The 19,939-nt window shown below is 39.5% G+C and overlaps 1 protein-coding gene across 25 annotated transcripts in view; it reads right to left on the minus strand.

Annotated features, from left to right (window-relative positions):
• The window catches only part of NRXN1 (neurexin 1), a 1,474,248-nt gene that overhangs the window by 135,824 nt on the left and 1,318,485 nt on the right, over positions 1–19,939 (minus strand). For 16 of the 25 annotated variants that reach the window (XM_069234049.1, XM_069234059.1, XM_069234061.1 and 13 more), the window contains 2 exons: positions 10,222–10,311; positions 8,611–8,930 (listed from right to left, as the gene is read on the minus strand). In XM_069234049.1, the coding sequence (XP_069090150.1) occupies positions 8,611–8,930; positions 10,222–10,311 (410 nt within the window). The remainder of the gene's footprint in view (positions 1–8,610; positions 8,931–10,221; positions 10,312–19,939) is intronic. The other 9 variants (XM_069234058.1, XM_069234055.1, XM_069234065.1 and 6 more) reach the window with 1 other exon arrangement.

The raw sequence follows: 19,939 nt of genomic DNA on the forward strand, positions 1-19,939 counted from the left end.
ACAGAGGGGGATGGGGTCAGAAGTCTCATTGATTGACACTCGCCCTGGGCGCTTCAGGGCTTTAACCTGAAGTGCCCAGGTCGAAGTCAATGGGTGGTGCGTCCCCTCGTCACCGAGGTGGAGGGCCTCGAGGCACCTTTGCTGAGCTTAGGAGGTTACGCCCATTAGAGCTGTGACCTCTTCAGCCCAGCAAAGTTCAGCTCAGGCAGCCAGGAGTTTGCGCAAATTGCAAATCATGCATGTCTTGCTCCTGGCTGCCTGAGCTGAACATGAAGAGTGTCTGTCAGGCTAACCTTTTCTCAGCCTGACAGGCATTCTTCATAAGGGATGTTAGAGTTTTCATCCTTGACGTGGTCTCCCTTAACTTTTTGCCTCTGTTCCCCAGGTTGTTGAAGTGTGCTGGACTCTGATTTTGTTACTCTAAGCACTTTACCAGTGCTAACCAGTGCTAAAGTGCAAGTGCTCCTTTACAAAATGTGTATGTAATTGACTTATGCATGATTGGCATATTTGATTCACTAGTAAGTCCCTAGTAAAGTGCACTAGAGGTGCCAGGGCCTGTAAATCAAATGCTACTAGTGAGCCGGCAGCACTGGTTGTACCACCCACATAAGTAGCTCTGGAATCATGTCTCAGACCTGCCATTGCAGTGTATGTGTGTGCAGTTTTAACTGTAAATTCAACTTGGCAAGTGTACCCACTTGCCCGGCCTAAACCCTCCCTTTTCTTACATGTCAGACACCCCTAAGGTAGACCCTAGGTAGCCCCAAGGGCAGGGTGCAGTGTATGGCTAAGGTACGAAATATAGTAATGTGTTTTATATGTCCTAACAATGAAATATTGCTAAATTTGTTTTTCACTGTTGCAAGGCCTGTCCCTCTCATAGGTTAACATGGGGGCTACCTTTAAATCTGATTAAAGTGTAGATTCCCTTTGGGAGCCGATGGACATGTAGAGTTTGGGGTCTCTGAGCTCACAATTTAAAAATACATCTTTTAGTAAGGTTGATTTTAAGATTGTGTGTTTGAAAATGCCACTTTTAGAAAGTGGGCATTTTTTTGCTTATACCATTTCTTTGTCTCTTCCTGTTGGTGGATTCTCTGTCTGGGTCAGTTTGACAGTTGGGCTGGTTGCACCTCACATTAGACAGTGACACAAAGGGAGCTGAAGTGTAGTCTGCATTTCCTGATGAGCCATCTGTGCTAGGAGGACGGGAGGAGTGGTCACTTACTCCTGAAAGGGCTGTGTCTGTCCTCACACAATGCAGTCTTCAACCCCCTGGTGAGTGTCTGGGGCCTGGCCTGGGCAAGGCAGGATTTCACATTCAAAAGAGACTTTACTTTGAAGTAGGCCTACTTCAAAGGAGAAATTGGGTATAAGAAGGGCACCCAAAACCACAGACTTTACAACACTTCTGGAAACAAGAGGAACCTCTGCCTGGAGAAGAGCTGAAGAGCTGAGGAAGAAGAGCTGAGGAAGAAGAGCTGCCCTGCTTGTGCTTTGTGGAGCTATCCTGCAGTTGCTGCTTCTGCCAGAGTAAGAGGGCAAAAACTGGACTATTTGTGCCTTCCATCTTTAGAAGAACTCTCCAAGGGCTTGATTTAGAGCTTGCCTCCTGTTGTTTGAAGTCTCAGGGACAGCAAAGACTTCTCTCTGCCAGTACCTGGAGTCTCTGGAGAGACTCCTACTCTGCCCTTTGCTGCCCATCCAGTTCCTGGGACCCTGAAGGGAGAAGCTGGCAGCCTGAGAGGAAGAAATCCACGCACAGAGTGCCGAGCGGGGAAAAGATCGACGCAACTCCGATCTGCGGCTGAAGAAATGATGCACAGCTGTCTTCATGGCTGAAAATCGACGCTCGCCAGAAACGTGACAGAAGAATCGATGCACGGAGCTGGAAAAACGCCCTGCAGCATTGCTGACGGAGGCTGGGAGATCGCAACCTGTGCTGCGTGGTTTTTGGATCATCGTGCAGCTGGATTTCTGACGCAAACACCGCTGGGTGTCTCAAAACAACTCAAGGCCTGCCGGAACCCGAGAGTGCTGACCGGATCGACGCATCGCTCTCCTGCGGAGAGAAGAAACGATGCGCCCGACCCTACGAAAGGAGAAACAACGCAAGGTCCCGCTCATGAGTGGAATCGACACATCGCAAGCCCTTTTTGACGCACACTCACCTGTGTGGGGTTATTTATGACGCACCCAAGGTACATTTTCACGCTAACAGTGTAAGTGTGTGTTTTAAACTACATAAAGACTCTTTTTGCTTTTTAAGTGATAACTTGACTTGTGTATTGTGGATTTTTGACGTTTTGGTCTTGTTTTGTTTAGATAAATATTTTCTATTTTTCTAAACCTGTGTTGTGTCATTTTCTAGTGACTTCATTAAGTTACTGTGTGTTTTGGTACAAATACTTTACACCTAGCACTCTGAAGGTAAGCCTACTGCTCTGCCAAGCTACCAAGTGGGTAAGCAGGGGTTAGCTGAGGGTGATTCTCTTTTACACTGACTAGGGTGAGCATCCTTGCTTGAACAGGGGGTAACCTGACTGTTAACCAAAGACCCCATTTCTAACAAGGGACAAATGGTGGGGGGGCGTGTCCCCTCTGCCCTAAAGGACGGGCCACGGCTGAGTATAAACTAAGTAGGTACATTGAGGTGCAGCTATCAATGATGGGGCAGGTACAGTGACCCAAGTGTATGAGGGCCCACTGCACCTATGTGCACGGACATGTAATTATTGCTGCCTTTCACTACCATGTTGTAGGGCGGGGCTCAGTTTTCCGCTTGCATAAGGGCTCACACTACCCTATATATTGCTGTTCCTATGGGGTTGTTAAATGCTGCTTCATTCATTAATTTGTTTGGTACAGCTTGTACATAAAAAATCTGCTGGCTTACCAGACAACCTTTTGTGTGAAATCTGCTTACTGGTCCCATATATAGTACTAACATCCATATTATTTGGACAACACCAGGCAGGTGCTGCAAACCATGTGTCCATGGTTACGCAATGCTGTACAACGTTCTACGTTTACCAAGGATTGAGTGAGTTGAATTCTGCCTCTAGTGCTTATTTTGTAAACAATAAAAAAAGTTCTGTTGCCCAAAGCTGTGGTGAGGGCTGTAGCTGATCCTATGAGAACAGCTAAAGAGCAATCAAAATCCTATTTCTGCTAACTTTGGTTAGGGATAAGCTTCAGAAAGGATTCAACCACTGTATAATATGTTTTAAAAATCCAGTTCAATTGGGAAGTTGGACTTTTGATGAATGTACAGGAAAAATAATTAAACTTTTTTAACTTTGCCTGCCAGAAGCTCTAGTACGCTAATTCTCACTGAGGCAGGAGAACGGCTCCAAGAGTAGAGTTAATATCTTAGGCTTTTTGGCAGGAAGACCTGGTTATAAGGAATGTTACTCATCTTCTCTCAGAAAGGACAGTTGGGGATGGTTCAGGAACTTTGTAAGCTTAAAAGGGTGCGGTCTGTCCAATCACAGTTAAGTGTAAAAGGAGACATGAGGAAGAGAGGCCTTTAGAATCCAGTGATCAGTGTGACCCGTCTGCCACTGTCACAATGAGAGGGGAGCTGATCTCAGAACCTGCAGAAAAGGTATCCTATTTTGAGAGGACTTCATTGAATATAGCCCCAGGCTTGCCCAGCTGTAGAATTTTGAACTTCAAACAAGAGACTAACTCCAGGGGTAGAAATCCTGTCTGGGTGAATGTGCAAACACGTATGAATACAATAAGAGGATTTTGGAGGGTGCACAATTTGCATTTTGCCACTCTGAACTTTTTCTGCCAGAAAGAAGGGCTTCAGTGAGTACTCATTCAGCCCACTTCCAACTTCAAGAGGACTTCAAAAGATAGAGCCTTCAAACTTGCCACAAAAGAGGATTTCGACTTTTGTAAATAAAACAGGTTCAAATTTAAAAACTTTGACAGGAAGAACGTGCTTAGTTATCCAACCTCCAATCCATTGCAGTTAGTCTGTACTCACACCTAAATTCCAGTCAAGCATGAACAATGATTTTCTTCATTTACACACTAGTATATAGGTGTTTAGCATAATTATTTGTGCAAATATTTACACTCAACATTCATATTGAATAATTTTAGCAAGGCAGGAATATATTTTTCAGCAGTGATGTGGATTCTAGGGGAACCAACTTCTCTGTGGAGATAATCATTAACTGGTCTAAATGGCAGAAGGGGCACATTCTTAAGTTTATTCTATGGATCACACTCCTTGGTAATGCATACTATAAATCCAAGGGTCAAAACCTTATGAGGTGTCTGGGAGGTACAGTAATGGAGAATTCCACTATTTCATTGAAAACATACTCCTCTTTCCGTTTCACTAAACTCATGATTGATCCAGTTTTGTTTAGTACAAGTACTTATTGTAGTAGGCTGCATTTTTCAGGCTAGTGATTCCACATTTAAATTTGAACACATACCAATGAATGGAGCAGAAAAAAACCCAAATGAGAACGAAAATAACCCTATATTAGGCCATTAGAAGTGAAGCCGCATACGTTTTGAAATCCATAATATGTGTTATGTCATCTCTGTTAGTTAACTGAAAGTGTCTTTTTTGTGGCCAAATACCTATTTTCTACACTCAAATCTTTAACACTGCTGGATGCTCACAGAAGTAAAACAGATTTTTCAACCGTCCTGGTGTGTAATTCTCTTGCGTGGGGGATGAACATCTTGCTAAATTTCTTGATTTTTTTTTATCTGCATTGACAGTGGTTTATCTACAGGTCACATTGTCAAGTTATGACAAAACATTCTTCAGATGCTGCACTTTTGCCAGTTTCTTTTTTACTGCATCCTGCTCATCTTGACCTAAGCACAAAATGGAAGTGAGACATACCGATTGCAGTTCATGAAATCTTTGGTGATTTTTTATATCTCTAATAATATGTGTCTGATTACAGGCAAAATCAAATGTTGATCTGATACTTAACTGTGTCGACTTTGCTCAGGTTGATGTTAGCATATATAAATTGCATTGTTAAAGAAAGACATGAATTAAATGTACCCAAAGTTACATATACCATTGGGATAGCATATTATGCGTACAGACAACTTTCTCGCCTCTTTTTCCAGGTCCATGATCCAATACTATCCCTAATTATCATCAAATAGATCAATGGATTGAATGTTAAACAAATATTGTCTATTTAGTCCAAAAAACGATCTTTGTGGATTTTACCAGGGCACATAGGATGAATGCTGTTTTTACATTAAAACATCAGAGGAACAGTTCATGGTTAATTTTCGCATCTTAGTATTTCTTATTTTCAACTGGGGATTTCCATTCAATGGGAGGGTGCATGTGATTGAGCTTATCATTGCTGACATTTTTTATTGGTGTGTGTGCAGAGTTTGAATGGGGCAGACAGTAGGCCCCAGCACCAAAATAAAAGTGGCCCACTGTTTGCAAATTGGGTAGTAAAAAGGTGGCCCCCATTTGGAAAGCCGTACTGTGACTTCTCTGGTATACCTCGCAAGTGTATAGGACTTCCACACCAATGGCATGAACACCCTATCTGGACAACTAACAACTGCTAAAGTTGGATGGGGACTTTGGTAATGGTAATTAATTGTTATCATACTTAGTGCTCACGCAACTAGGCAACAAATAAAAATGGAGTGTGGGCACCTTTGAGGAGGTATGTGTACAACAGCTATGGTGTTTCAGCTGACAGTTAGTTTTCACAAAACCGTCCTACATACAGCCACAGAACTGGCCAACATATTGGCCTTTCAGACTGGCCCATCAGACACTGCCAGATTGCCCTATAGACCAGTCCGACTGTGTGTGTGTCTGGGTGTGTGTGAGTGTGTTTGTCTGAGTATGTTTGTTGTATGTGTTTGTGTGTGAAACCAAGCTGCTAGTGAGACTCAAAACGGTTGTAAATGAATTGACATGAGATATTGGAAAAGTGCATATGTTTATCTATGGATTTCCACTCAAATAAAAATGCATGCAAAGCATGTTCGGAATGAAAGCTAGCTCTCTATTTATTAAAGGGATAAAAAGAGTGAAGAAGAGGGAATATGCAGGTCTGCTCTAACACCTGCTGATAACTGATTGAGAGTATAAGACACTAAAAATACACTTTACAAGGCTGACTTACGGAAACGATTTAAAAGCCTAATGTAGTAGGCATTATGTGATCTTTGGCACTGCTGGGTCATTAATAGTGCTTCACACCTATATTGCAAAACCATTGTAATTTTTGTCACGATTATAGACTAAACAAAACAACCACTGAAAGTGATAGTACACAATGAACCAGAAAGTATCAGTAGAAAACCATACAATAAATCATGTTTACGTCAGCATATTTTAAATTCTCTTTTTCTTTCCCCCGTTATTATATCACTTTAAAGTGCGAAGGTAATGAAGTAAATGTAAAAAAATAAATTAACGGAATAAATATTTAAAATTAGAAAAATAACGTGAACGAAAAATGGTACAACATAATAAGCTGTTGTGATACACAGATAAAGATTCATTTTCCACACATCTGCCATAAACATGTACAAGAACAAAATAACTATGTGGACAAACCTCCCCACCCCTCTCTCATGATCTCGAAAATGTGATCCCTCAAAGGATTCAATAATTAAGAAATAGTGGTATAGATGAATGCGTTAATGGTGCCGGCATATGTGCCCAATTTGTTAGCTATTGTTGAAAGGCTCCTCTACTTCAAAGTTTTAAACAAAAAAAGTACTTTTGGTCAAACGTATTTGCTTTGGAAATGGCATATTCGAGGAATTTCGATGACTTATCCTGCAGAAACTATTCGTTTCAGCAGATCGTCCTTATTGCCATGAGCTGCGCACTCTAGTGTATATAGTAGACATTTGCATTGGACAAACACGCTGCCAATTATCTTTTCATGAGTCAATGGTAATGAGGAAAGAAGAGAAGGTGAAATAAATTTGGAATACTGAGCTATTCCCGAACGTTTTTTAGGAACAGGGAATCTTTACACTTGAAAATGCTGCACTGTCCGTCTTGCTTCTAGCATCAACTCTTCAGCCAAACATTTATTTTCTCAAGGTTACATCTTGTCGCCGGGTGAGTTACGATTGATGATAACCTCCCTTCTTGTGAGTGCATAGGGACAATGATTGTATAACAACATAGATCATCCTGAGGCAGAGTAGACCTGAGGTGTTGTCACAGGAAGGAGGTACAAAGAAAAGCAGAACATGATTAAGCCAGCCATCTAATCTCTCGAAGTCATGAGATGATGGCAGCATTTAATATATATTTAAAACATTCTTCTCTGCTGTTTAATGTTTATAAAGCACAACATAGCGAACCCGACTTCAGTTTCCAGACATCCACTATTCCATAACAAGATGCTTACATCGGTTGAACAGAAGCACTCTACTAATGAATACATTAGACTTGAAAAAATGAAGACCATGTCACTCTGTCACATTCAAGAATTCATTTCATGCTTCTGCATCATGACCTTTAAACCACTTCTCTATTTGAATCTCTCCTACAAATCCACTATGCATGACCAACACACCAGACATATCTCGGCTCCTAGTGTCATATCAAATATAGAGGTGCTCGGCTTGAATCTGCTGGGCTACATCTCAATGTGGTCAAACAATATACACTGAAGTTGATTTCTTCAATGCATAAACTCCACGATCGTAGCCCGAAATAGTACTAGAAAATTAAAAATTGAAATTTACAAATTTACAAAGAAACCTGAAAATACCACAAAGCTATTTCTAAAACTATTTGATGAGTTCTTACAATCCTCCTCTACCTTAATTATGATCATGCTGAACATTTTAAATCAGATAAGCATTGCCTCATTGCAATACATTTTACCATTTTAACATTTAGCATCTACAAATAATGTGTGCCAAGCTGCCCTTAAGAAGCAATTGTTCACTTCTGTGAAACAATTTGAGCTAAGATATCCTTGAAGCCATGGTTGATTTTTATAAGTGACTTAATCTTCTTTTCTTTGAAGGAATTTACTTACGGGCCCATATACTGGGCTCTTTCTAGCGGAAAAGTCAGCAAATTCTTTACACTTTGGATCATTCTAAATGAGGTGGTCCGCAATTACTAAAATATATGTCATAAAATGTTCCCTCTCTCTAAGGCTAGCTGGTCTTCTATAAGATTCTCTGCACTTCACGTACACAAAGGTGCAGGGCCGGTTTTAGGACAGTGCAACTGGTGCAGATACACTTGGGGTTGACCTGGGAAGGGGGCGCTGACCTCAGAATGGCGTGTTGTATTTACCAAAAACGTTTGATTCAAAAAGACCTGTGGCAGCATTTCTAGTCTGTCTAACTATCTTGATTATATGCCTGCTGCAAAGAACACATACTGTGCAGATCACAGATCTGTATTTTATCTAGATAACTAAGTGGATTACAGTTTTTGTCACAGAGAGTACTTTTTTGCCACAGATCATAAGATACAACTTATATACATGTGACGCTACAGTACATCTTGCTGTAAACCATTTGGATGCTTAACATCAGTCAAGCTTTATTCATCTAATAATATATTAAACTTTAATAACTGAGCAAAAGCACACTAACCTGTCCAATAGGTTCTCGTGTAGATGGTTTTCCTTTTCTGGCAGTGCTGGTGGCCAAAGTTGTTGTGGTTTCCATGACAGATGTAGACATCTCAGACTGCATTGCTGTAGCTGTTGACTCTGTTGTCATAGGGGAAGGCACATCTCCAACAAGTCTCACGTTTCCTTCTATCACAATGTTGGCATCACTTTCAGCAGCCATGTTTAGAACTTTCAAGCCATTGTAATAAAGACCAGCAAGTTGGCCCTGGAATGGCTGACCTCTGTCCTTGCCTCCAATTTTTATAGTTGCTTGGCTATTGAAGATTGTTAACTGCCGTCCTGTAAAATAATATTATATACATGCAAGAATGTTCATTGTGAACTGTCTAAGCACAGATGATATTTTCATGGGGTGAATAATGAGAGCAATAAATTATAAGGAATACAAGTAGCTCATAATTCATTGCTTTTGAATGAGGTGCACATGAAATGCCAATTGACCAATACATATTTGTACTTTAAGAAGTTACAATAGCAAGTTTTGCCTACGTGCCAATCAAAGATATAAAAAGTGCTTCATAAAAAGAAAAGAGGGAATACCGAGAACATCATTTCATCGGAATTAAATATATATATATATATATGTATATATATATATAAATATATATGTGTGTTTGTGTATGTCTTGTATGAATAATGCTGAGTAATATGTTCACAATATTTTCCCTTGTCTTACAAAGAAAATGTTGAAAAATGTATAGTGATAATTATCAAAATGTTTAACTTTTTAAGCAACACAGTGCTAAGTAACAGGTTTGCCTAAAAAATATATTATTTAAATTCCAATAGATGCACTTACAATATGCACTCAGAAAAATACATATTTTGTGTTCATCATTTGAGTCACAGATATTGATTGGCACACAGCAAGACTATCAATTGAAAGAAAAGCTTTAAGATGTAAAAGTGGTTTCCAAGATGGTACACATATCAATGGAAAAATAATGGCACAATCCCATTAAACAGAGAAATCCTCAGCAAGAGTTCTATTTTTGTATTACAAAATGGACTATTCATTTCAGCAGACTGCTTTTTGCACATCAAAGGCATGCACACAACTTTAGATTCTCTTTTACTTAGTTTGTTCCAAAATTCCCTTGGAAGGTTGCAAACGTTAAAGGGACTCGTTTTGATTGGCAATCCATATTGCCCACTATTTAAAATACCTAGAGTTTAAACCAAATTATTTCTGGACCATAAAAAACATCATGGCTACAAATATTTTAGTAAATAATTTAGATATTGGAACAGGAAATATAATCTATGAATGATTTAGAATATTTAGTTAACGTATGCTTTGAGAACCTTCATAGATTGAGTTAGAAGATCATATTTAACAGTCCCTTTAACCTTAAGTTAACAGGGTAGAATTATTAAACCTTTGATGTTACTAAAAAGGTATATAAATTGTTATACAATGTATACAAAAACTTCTATTTACAGTTTACTGTTTATATATTGTTTAATTTAGTTTTAATGAATATTTATTTTAGGTTTATTGGTGTTACAATGAAAAACTACTTGGTTATGTCAAATTATTTTTATTTAAAGTTTTAATCAATGTTTTTACCTTTGTCGAGTAGCCAATCATCAACTACTCGACCAAGTCGATATGGAATTCGCTGTCTAGCAATCGCCAGGCGTTCGTTATCATTGTTTCCTTTAAAGTTTAAAGAGACATTTCATTGGTTAAAATCTGTAAGGTCAAAGGTTAAAAGTTAATACTTAAATCTTGATCTATACAGTTGCCACACGATTTTTTTGAAATTTGGAGTTTTAAAAAATGCTACCTTCAACAGTTCATGTTTCTGACTTTTCATTCAATCATTTATTTTATTTTAGCAAACAAAATTAATCTTATGTTAATTGAAAATTAGAAATCTGCCTTTGAACTAGGTTATTAAACTTATGTTAAATACAGACCCAAACAACAGATTTAAACATCATATAATGGCTTTGCAAAAATAATCATTGAGCTCAGGGTTTTTGATGTCTTATTATCTAGTTAAACAGGTTCACTTGAGACAGATTTATGTTTTCAAAATACATTCAACCTCTTACTCTTGGTTGGACATTGGCAGAGAAGGAAGAGTGTGTGTCCTCTTCTGGAACACTTAAAATATAATTCGTCGACCTAACATAAAATGGTATGTAACACATTTTCATAAAACCATTGCATGGGTAGTATTTAAATTGCTGGAAGAACTGGATCATAGCTGGGAGATGTCAAATCATGTCATCAATAATTTGTTTGTTACACCTAGGTACGTGTTTTGTGTATACATTTTCTGATGAAGTATCAAGGCTTTGACAAAAGTTACATGTGCAGCTAGCAGACTACAGTTCTTATGCTTATTATATTCCCATGTTTCCTTCTTATGTATGGAATACAACTTAGGATTTTAAGAAAACAAAGTTGTACTTCAACATCTTAAACAATGTACACTAACAGTAAACATAAAGAAAGCATCCTATCATAAATAATATGGTTCAATTAAGATTTTGGAAATAATATATGTTGCAGATCTGTTCACTGAAATACTTAATTTATTACTCAGATATGTATGGCCATGCTGATTAGGACACCCTCTGAACATTCACATTTACCCAGACCAGTAATTACTTGGTAATCAGTTTGAAAGGGCACAAAATGACAACGGGCACTATTTGAAAGACTATCATGCTTTATGTTTAGACAGCAAGACTAATAAAGGCAGTATCCAAAGGCCATATACTTTGAACGCTGCTGCTGTTACAAGAGCTCTTGTAATCTCTTTCAAATGCCAAGGATGCTTTTACATTGACAGTTCAAGAGAAGTTTCCTTGTTTTGCTCATAGGAAAAATCCAGAATGCATTCAAAGTGTTTCTGAAATGCAGTTAATTTGAAATTAAAGCTCTGAGTCCCACAAACAATTTAACCTAGACATGAAAATGTAATGGATTTCATAAATGAACATACCGCTTGTGTCTTTATTTAGAACATAATTTTAAATGTATTAACTGTGTTACACAGGCTCAAATTTTATTGAAATCTTATAGCTAGCTACCAAGGAAAATCTAGATTGGAAAAAGTTAAATGCATTATGGGATGCATTTCTCCTCTGTGCCCATTAAAATTTGCAGCACCTAAAAAGAGAATTAATATGACACTCTTAGTTTAAATATTTTCTCTTTCTCTTGATAGGTCCTTCAATGTGTGTCCAGATAAGTGTTCTACGTCAAACACATGAGTTCAGGTGCAGTGGCTTATTTTTACTGACATGCCCATGTCCCTCTCCTCACGAGGCACACACCCATTACTTTGTTCTGCAAAGAGGTCTGGGTTGAGATGCACTTACAGTCTACTCACAGATCTCACTAAAGAGGAGGGTCATGTTTGTTTGATTCAATTTTACAAGATCTGCATCTGACAACAATGGGCTAAGCAATGATGCAAACTAGAGAGAGTAATTCTTCTTCAATCCACAACCTCATGCAAAACTACAGGGTCATGCAATTCATAAACAGTTCCCACAGTGGCTGTTATAACAGTCTGCTCACAGCCAATCAGGTTAGTGCAAAACCATGACCCTATTCTGATTGATTAAAAGGGTTCCCGTGTTATGGTCATTGGGACTGTAAGTCCATCAGAATCCACAGAAACTACCTACATCCTCCTGGACCAAGTTTGTGGGCCTGTGTGACACAGCTAGCAGAACACAAGCAGTATTCTGTATACTAGCAAGAGGTTCATCCTTTTTCTAGGTGACATGCATAGCAGACTAGTACATTATTTTTAATCCCAACTTTGCTCTGCAGATGATCTAAAAAGTGTCAGCTTTTACCTGAAATCTCAACCAGCCCTATCCAGGCTGAATTCTGAATCGTTAAGAATTTTTTTCATAATATTTATTTGCAAACTCTGCCACTCCCCTCTCACGCCAAGTTAATTTAATTTGCTCTTTCCAAATATTGGCAACAGAGAATGTCTTTATTTTCTGTTGTTTTAGCAAAAAACATATAGAACAAGAAATAATATTTCATCATAAAGTTGATACAGGGTGGTGAATTTGAAGTCATTTAATTGGTGACATATTTTCCCAGCAAGGATTTCTTATCACAACAGAGTCTAGTAAACATTGATTTGGTGTCGGAGAAAGATTTTTAAACTGTTTGGTCTATAAGGTTAAAAAGGCTACTTCATACTGTAGATTGCCTTACATGAATGTAGAGCGATAGAGCATAAACTCTGAAACATATCCGAATAGTGTTTTCAGCATTTCTACCTAGTGTATTATCTTAAAGTACCATAAAGCATCAAGGATAAATAGACAACCACATCATACAAAAGTGATAATTTTTCACACAACATTTGAATCACATATCTATTTTCCTTGATTTTTATTTTCATTCTCTTTTTTCATATTTATAGTTTCATTTATAATTTACAAGAACCTTTATGAATTTATGCTTTAATGGTAATGCTCAATGTTGTTGATTTGATCTTTAATAATGCTAAAATGGGAATAATGATGAATTATATGATTTTGTTTATTACAGTCAACATACATGATAATTTACCACCAGTAAAAATAGTAAATATGTATTCATTCATGTTGTATACTAAAGGAACAACTGGTGTGCCTTAATATTTAAACACTTTTGTGAAAGAACTGAACTATTGTAGTGCAAATGTGCATGTGAACTGCTATGAAATTATTTTTAAACATGGTGATAAATACACAACCACTGACTGTAATAATAAAACCTTTCTAATGACAAGTGCCCTGGAGAAAAAGAGATAATTTGGTGTTTGAGCTACAGCATTTTCTGTTTAAATTCAAATCCAGACCACTGAATTCTTCCAATTAGAGACACTGTAGTGCTTTAATTCAAAATAAGCAGGCAGAAATCCGATGGATAACTGTCATTTGAAATTATCAGGAAAAAATGGTTCAATTATTTATACATTATTTGGATGAGGAAAGGAATCAGTTAACATTTTATAATTCTAGATGACCAAACATTTACATTTCTGGATTATGTGAGCTTAATTGTTTGAATATAAAAAAAAAAAACGTCTTTTTAGAAATCAACCTTTTTGTGCTTATATTGATAAATTATAAAATCACTTTTGAACTTTTCTATATAGGTATTACATGTGAATGCTAAACACCTGCACTAAGGAAAAAACAAAAGGGCTAATTCAGAGAGATTTACCCTGCATATGAAAGTCCTACTTTAGTCTAGGGAGTGAGATTCAGAAGAATATCAAATCTTGATAAGCTAAACAAGTTCTGTATAGTTATGTCTTATAGTCTTAGGTGTGACTTACCCATGAATTTTCAGGTTTCAATGAGCAAGCATGTCTTACTCCTAGAAATTACTCAATACAAACAATACATGTTCAGGTGTAAATCACATCAAAAACAGGAATAAGTCAAAGCTGCTCCTAGCTCCATTTATGTTCTGCATGATATGACATGAACTTACAATGTTCATCAAGAGATGCATTAATGACATTGCAACGTATGCAAAATTGGTGTTGTATAATCCCCTTTTTTACTTCTTCTTACTTTCTAAATATTGGAACATGTTCCCATATTTTTTGTGCCACAATTTGAAAAATATTTTAAATTCCATGTTTTTCCATTAAGATTGCATGATTTAACAGTCTTCATAGAGGAACATACAGTACAATTGCACGGGGGTTGTTTACCAGGTGTTAAACCCCAGATGTTACTTATGGGCAGTTTTAAGAAAGGTGGGCTGCTCCTCATGCAGCACCACTTTTATTGCACCCCTTAGCACCCCCCTACTACCACTATGTGTGCCATATTTAAAATACGGCACACAATAGCACAAGGAAGGGGGCAATGGCGTCAACAGTTTTGACGCTACTGATGTACTGTACGTACTGGCCCATTGTAACCAATGGTGTGCCCCCTTTTAAAGTAGGTGCAAAAAATGGTGCAAAAGATCTTTTAGATTTCTTTGTGTCATTTTTTGCCCCCCCCAACCAACAAGGGAACACCCCCCTTGCATACTTTATGCATGACACCGGCATATTGTGGCGCAAGGGGTTACGAAGTAGTGTAATGCATGGATTGTGCCACTTTGTAAATCTGACATGATCATTTTGGCCTTGTTGGGCCACATTAGCATAAAAAATGACACATTGTGGCACAAGGAGTCACTAGGCCCTCTTAAGTCTGGGCCTTAGTGTCTTATGCTCTGTTTCGATATATGCTACTACTGGCTATCTCTGAAATTCCTACCCCTTTTGAAAGCAAACCCTGGTCTATCCAATGGTATATTCAAAGAAGACAGCAATTTCCAATTTTTAACAATAATTATTTTGATCTTATTTGACTCTTTACCGAAAATAGTAACACACATCATATGAGTCTGAGATGTTTTTTCTTTCACCTGGAGTAGTGTCTGTTCATCATAATACTAGCCACGTTTTCAAGGATCTCTTGACAAGTCTGCATGGGTAGCCTCAAGTAACTAATTTGGATATTAAGATGTTTGCCTCAAGAAAGTTATCTTCCTTCCTGGTGCAATTATGTCTAATCCCTAGAAATTGCCAAAAGCAACATTATCCCTTATGTTCGTAGGATGATGGCTACTATATATTAGTAGGGTGTTCTGAGCAGAAGGCTTGGTATGAAGACCGAAACATTGACAATCCCAACCCATTGACACGCCAATGTAGACTTCCAAGACACAATATTGTTTAGACTGTGTGCTCATTATTTGATAATTATTGTGGTCAAGATTGGGTTGACACCCTCCCCGGATTCTTAGATTTTGATCTTTTACTGAGCAGGATCTGAGTAGGAGTTGTACACTGTTGATGGAACAATTGTATTTATGTTCATAAACATGATTCCGTGAATTCTGTTCATTTATTCTAAGTACAGTGTATCTGAACAGTTCGTGTGTATAGTCTTTTTTGATTAGTTGGATGCTGGATGATCTGACCAGTTTGTTTGAGATTAAATTTAGCTTGAATACTTCCTCCAGTAACACTTGTACATTGAATATTTATATGTACCCAGTTCTGTGGGGGAAGATTGGGTAGCACTGTGTATTGTTGACTTTTAGAAAATTGGCATTTTCTTACTTTAAATCATATAGGCCCTCATTATGACTTTGGCGGGCGGCTGAAGCCGCTTGCCAAGATCGGGCCGCTGGGCGGCTGCCAATGCGGCCGCACCCCCGCCGCAGCCATTTGGAGATCCCAGGTGGGCCCAGCGGGGATCTCGGCCGCAACACAAGGGCCGGCTCCAAATCGAGCCGGCGGTGTTGCGGCTGTGCGACGGGTGCAGTAGCACCCGTCGTGCTTTTCACTGTCTGCTATGCAGACAGTGAAAAGCTGCACTGGGCCCTGTCAGGGGGCCCCTGCACTGCCCATGCCAGTGGCATGGGCAGTGCAGGGGCACCCAGGTGCCCGCGACTCCCCGTACTGCCAGCCTTTTCCTGGCAGTTCAAACCACCAGGAAAAGGCTGGCGGTAGGGGGACTCGTAATCCCCTGGGCAGCGCTGCTAGCAGCGCTGCCCTGGCGGATTACTACCGCCGGGGCCACTGTGGCGGGAAACCACTGCCGCTGTCGTAATGACCTGCGAAGCACCACAAGCCTGTTGGCGGTGCTTCCGTCATAACAGCCCTGGCGGTCTTGAACCCACAGGGTTGTAATGACCCCCATAGTGCCTTCTGCCTGTCTCTGAATGCACATCTGGGTGGGGGACAGCTGAGGTTCTTCTGCATTCCCTCACGACAGCCACACATACAGGGAGCATAGGTGTGACTGAGTAGTCATCTGCATGTTGATAGCCCATTCTGGGGCAGGATGGGAGGGAGGAGTTGACATTTACATCTGAATGGACTGAATCCTGAGCACCCTCACAAAGGGCTGCGTTACCCCCTGCAGTGTGTCTATAGCCAGGGCAGGAACTTTGTACACTTCCAAGGCCTCTCTTTGAAGTATCCCTCACTTTAAAGGTACCACTGGGTATAAGAACTGGACTTCTGACCCTACCAAATCAGTACACCTCTGGGCCTGAGGACATTCTGGCAGAAGTGAGGACTGCTGTACGGCTGAAAGGACTGTCACTCTTCTGGAACTCTGCTGGACTATGCTGGACTCTTGCTTTGCTGTACCTGCCCTGAGGCCTGCTGATCTTCTTGCCTGGGAGTGAGAAGAACTGGACCTGAATCTCTAAATCCCCATAACTAAAGCGAAGCTTGCTGGCTTGCTTGAAGTCTCAGGGACATCAAAGACTTTGCTCATCTCTGCTACAGCTTCTGGATTATGTCAACTGAGTCCTGCCCTGCCAAGTGGTGCCAATCAGGTCCTGGGCCTTGGAAGTGGATTTCCCTGTGCTGATGAAGCATGGTCCATATGTCTCCATAACTGCGCTGATCAGAATGTCTGCATCTTGTATTGATGCCGATACCTTGCTGCTGAACACAAGGACATTGCATCTCTCAGGACCGACATATTGCAATCAGCCAATGCTATGCCTTTTTATCACCGGCTGCATGGCTCAACAATGATGCATCACCTTCATCTCGAAGGGTTCGACACCGCATCACTGCTCGAGGGTCAACAACTGTGCGGCTCAGCAAAGATGTATCTCTGACTCTGCGGATCATAATCAACACATTGCCTTTTGTTCGCCTTCTCTGCTCCATGCATCTGATCTTTGACGTCAATGCTGTTCTCTACACACAAATTACTGTTTCACTGGGGAAAGCGTGGTCCCTGTAGTCAGCCAGGGCTCCATTGCGATTGGCCTGAATTTTGGTTTTACCCAGGTCTAGCATGACCATATAACTCCAGTTGGCACTTTAAGCTTTGAAGCACTACATTTTGAAATACTCTTTAAAATTTCATATCTCGGCTTCTACTTATTGAATTTTTATTGTTTTTGACTTGTTTTACTCATACATATATACTCTATTTTTCTAACTTGTCAGGGAGTCTTTTTGTGGTGTTTTCTCTGCACTACTGTATTAAGTATTACACAAATACTTTCAACATTGCCTTCTAAGTTAAGCATGCCTGCTCTGTGCCAAGCTAGCAGAGGATGAGCACAGGTTACTTTATGGTGTGTAACTAACTTACCCTGACTAGGATCGTGGTCCCTACTTGGAGAGGGATCATATCTCTGCCAATTGGAGACCTCATTTCTAAAGGTAAATATTTCTTACTCCTGGAAATCAATGTGCAAGTCATATCTAAGTCTGAAGTATGACACAGATACTCACAGGAAATGCTTAGAGAGTTCAACCCTTGTGATTCATATGTTGCCCAGACAAAGCTGCCCGACTACCAAAAAAGGATATGATCAATCACTCCAGTACTTAAAGCTCTTCTCTAACACCTTTCATGAACAGAAAGGAATGACAAAACCTCATTGAAGTCATCCGATAATTAATTTGCTGTGCTTTCCCATCAGCTAACATCCTCACCAAAAGGCACAGCGTGCGCGTTTGTGTCAAAATCACACTTCTATCACACGTAAGTTATATTCCTCTACTAAATGGCCCTTATTTATGTATTGTTTATGTACTATTTCAAGGATACACCTTACCTAGCATTGGTTACTATACATTACTATGCATTAATGTTCATTTGACATTGTATGAATCTTTAACACCATTTGTTTCACATATTTTGAAATATAATTCTTCATATGTCAGCCATATATGATAATACAGCAGGAAGAGAGGGTGTTTCTCTACGGATTTTTAGCAATTTTAACAGTTCAGAAGATTCCTTACGTTCCAAATTTCACATTAATCTCTAGCTCCCTCTCTTTTCTTGAGCTGGAGGTATTGGAACATCATTCATTCAGTCATCAGAAATCAGGTATATGTTGGCAGATTAAATGTTTCTGATTCAAATGTTGGCCTAAGAAAATCATAGTCGAGATTAGGGGTGCTCTCAGGAAGTGGGTGATGGATTATGACTAGTTCTAGCAGATATAGTACCAGCCCTCCACAAATATTACATTCTGCAGGAACCTGTGGCACAGCCACTCAATTCTCCTTAATAAGGGACTGTGGGCAAAGCAGGCAGAAACTGAATATAGAATGCTTTCTTTAAAACTAACAATTATTTGTTTTCTGTACCACACCAAGACATGAGTGTTAAAGTTATCAGGCAGGAGGGGAGTTTTAAGAGAAACAAAAACATTGTATAGAGAAAGCAGACATGTCAACCCAATTTGATGCTGGTTCGGTTGCGTACTCTTTCAAAGTTTGAAAGGGTCTTTGATATGAAATTATATTTGAAGAGGGACTACAAATTGAACCTGATTGTGTCAAGAAAAAATGTGTTACATAAAGGTAGGTTAGACCCCAATATGTGTAAATGTTCCATCTTTTTAGTGAATATTTCAGAAATATCCATTAAATAGATCACACCCTTTTGTGATGTTAAATGTTTCATAGAAAAGGAATTTTAAAAAAAGATGCTGTGCACTGTTGAGTGGCATATTCCAACACACTTACACTAACCTTTATGGTTTGATTGAGGACACCATGGAAAATAAAGGTTTCTACCAGCTCCTTCTATTCCAATGTGTATCAAAAGGGCATTCTTTCTTGACTGTAGTGAAACTTCCATGTATGCATAAAGGGACCCATTTACAAGCCCGTGGCGCAGGTTATCACAGCAGGTGACCTTGCAGTGCTGCCCTGTACCAAAGGGAAAGGGCAGAAATGCGCCATATTTACAAGATACTGTGCATTTATGTTTTCCCCCCCTGCAATGGCATTCAAATTGCTTTCTAGCACCAACACAGGCACCCTTCCACCACGGAGAAAGGGTGTCTGCATTGTAGGCGGGATTATTTTGGGCAGGAAGGGAGACCTTCCTACATAAAACAATCCAGAGAGCCATTTTCCTCTTTCTATGTGTGCTGCATAATGCAGCACACATAGAATAAGTAAACAATGAGGAGAAATAAATATATTTCACCTTGTTGCACCTGCTCTGTGGAGGTGTACATTTTTGACATATTCCCATATTTAAACATCCTTGTAAATCGGGGAATGCGTCAAAACCCATGGGTGTTGCATGGGAACACCCATCACAACATCCATGGTACTCCTCCCTGACGCACTGTAAGGCAACTCAGCAACTTGCACTGCATTGCCTTACAGCATGGGTCACATTAACAAGTCCTGTGGTGCAGGGCAGCACATCATGTGATCTTGCTGCACTGCTCTGTGCCACAGAGAAAGGGCAGCAATGCACCCTATTTAGAAGATATGGTGCTGTTGGTGCATAAA

Source organism: Pleurodeles waltl, chromosome 5, assembly GCF_031143425.1.
Source record: "Pleurodeles waltl isolate 20211129_DDA chromosome 5, aPleWal1.hap1.20221129, whole genome shotgun sequence".
Taxonomy (NCBI): Eukaryota; Metazoa; Chordata; class Amphibia; order Caudata; family Salamandridae; genus Pleurodeles; species Pleurodeles waltl.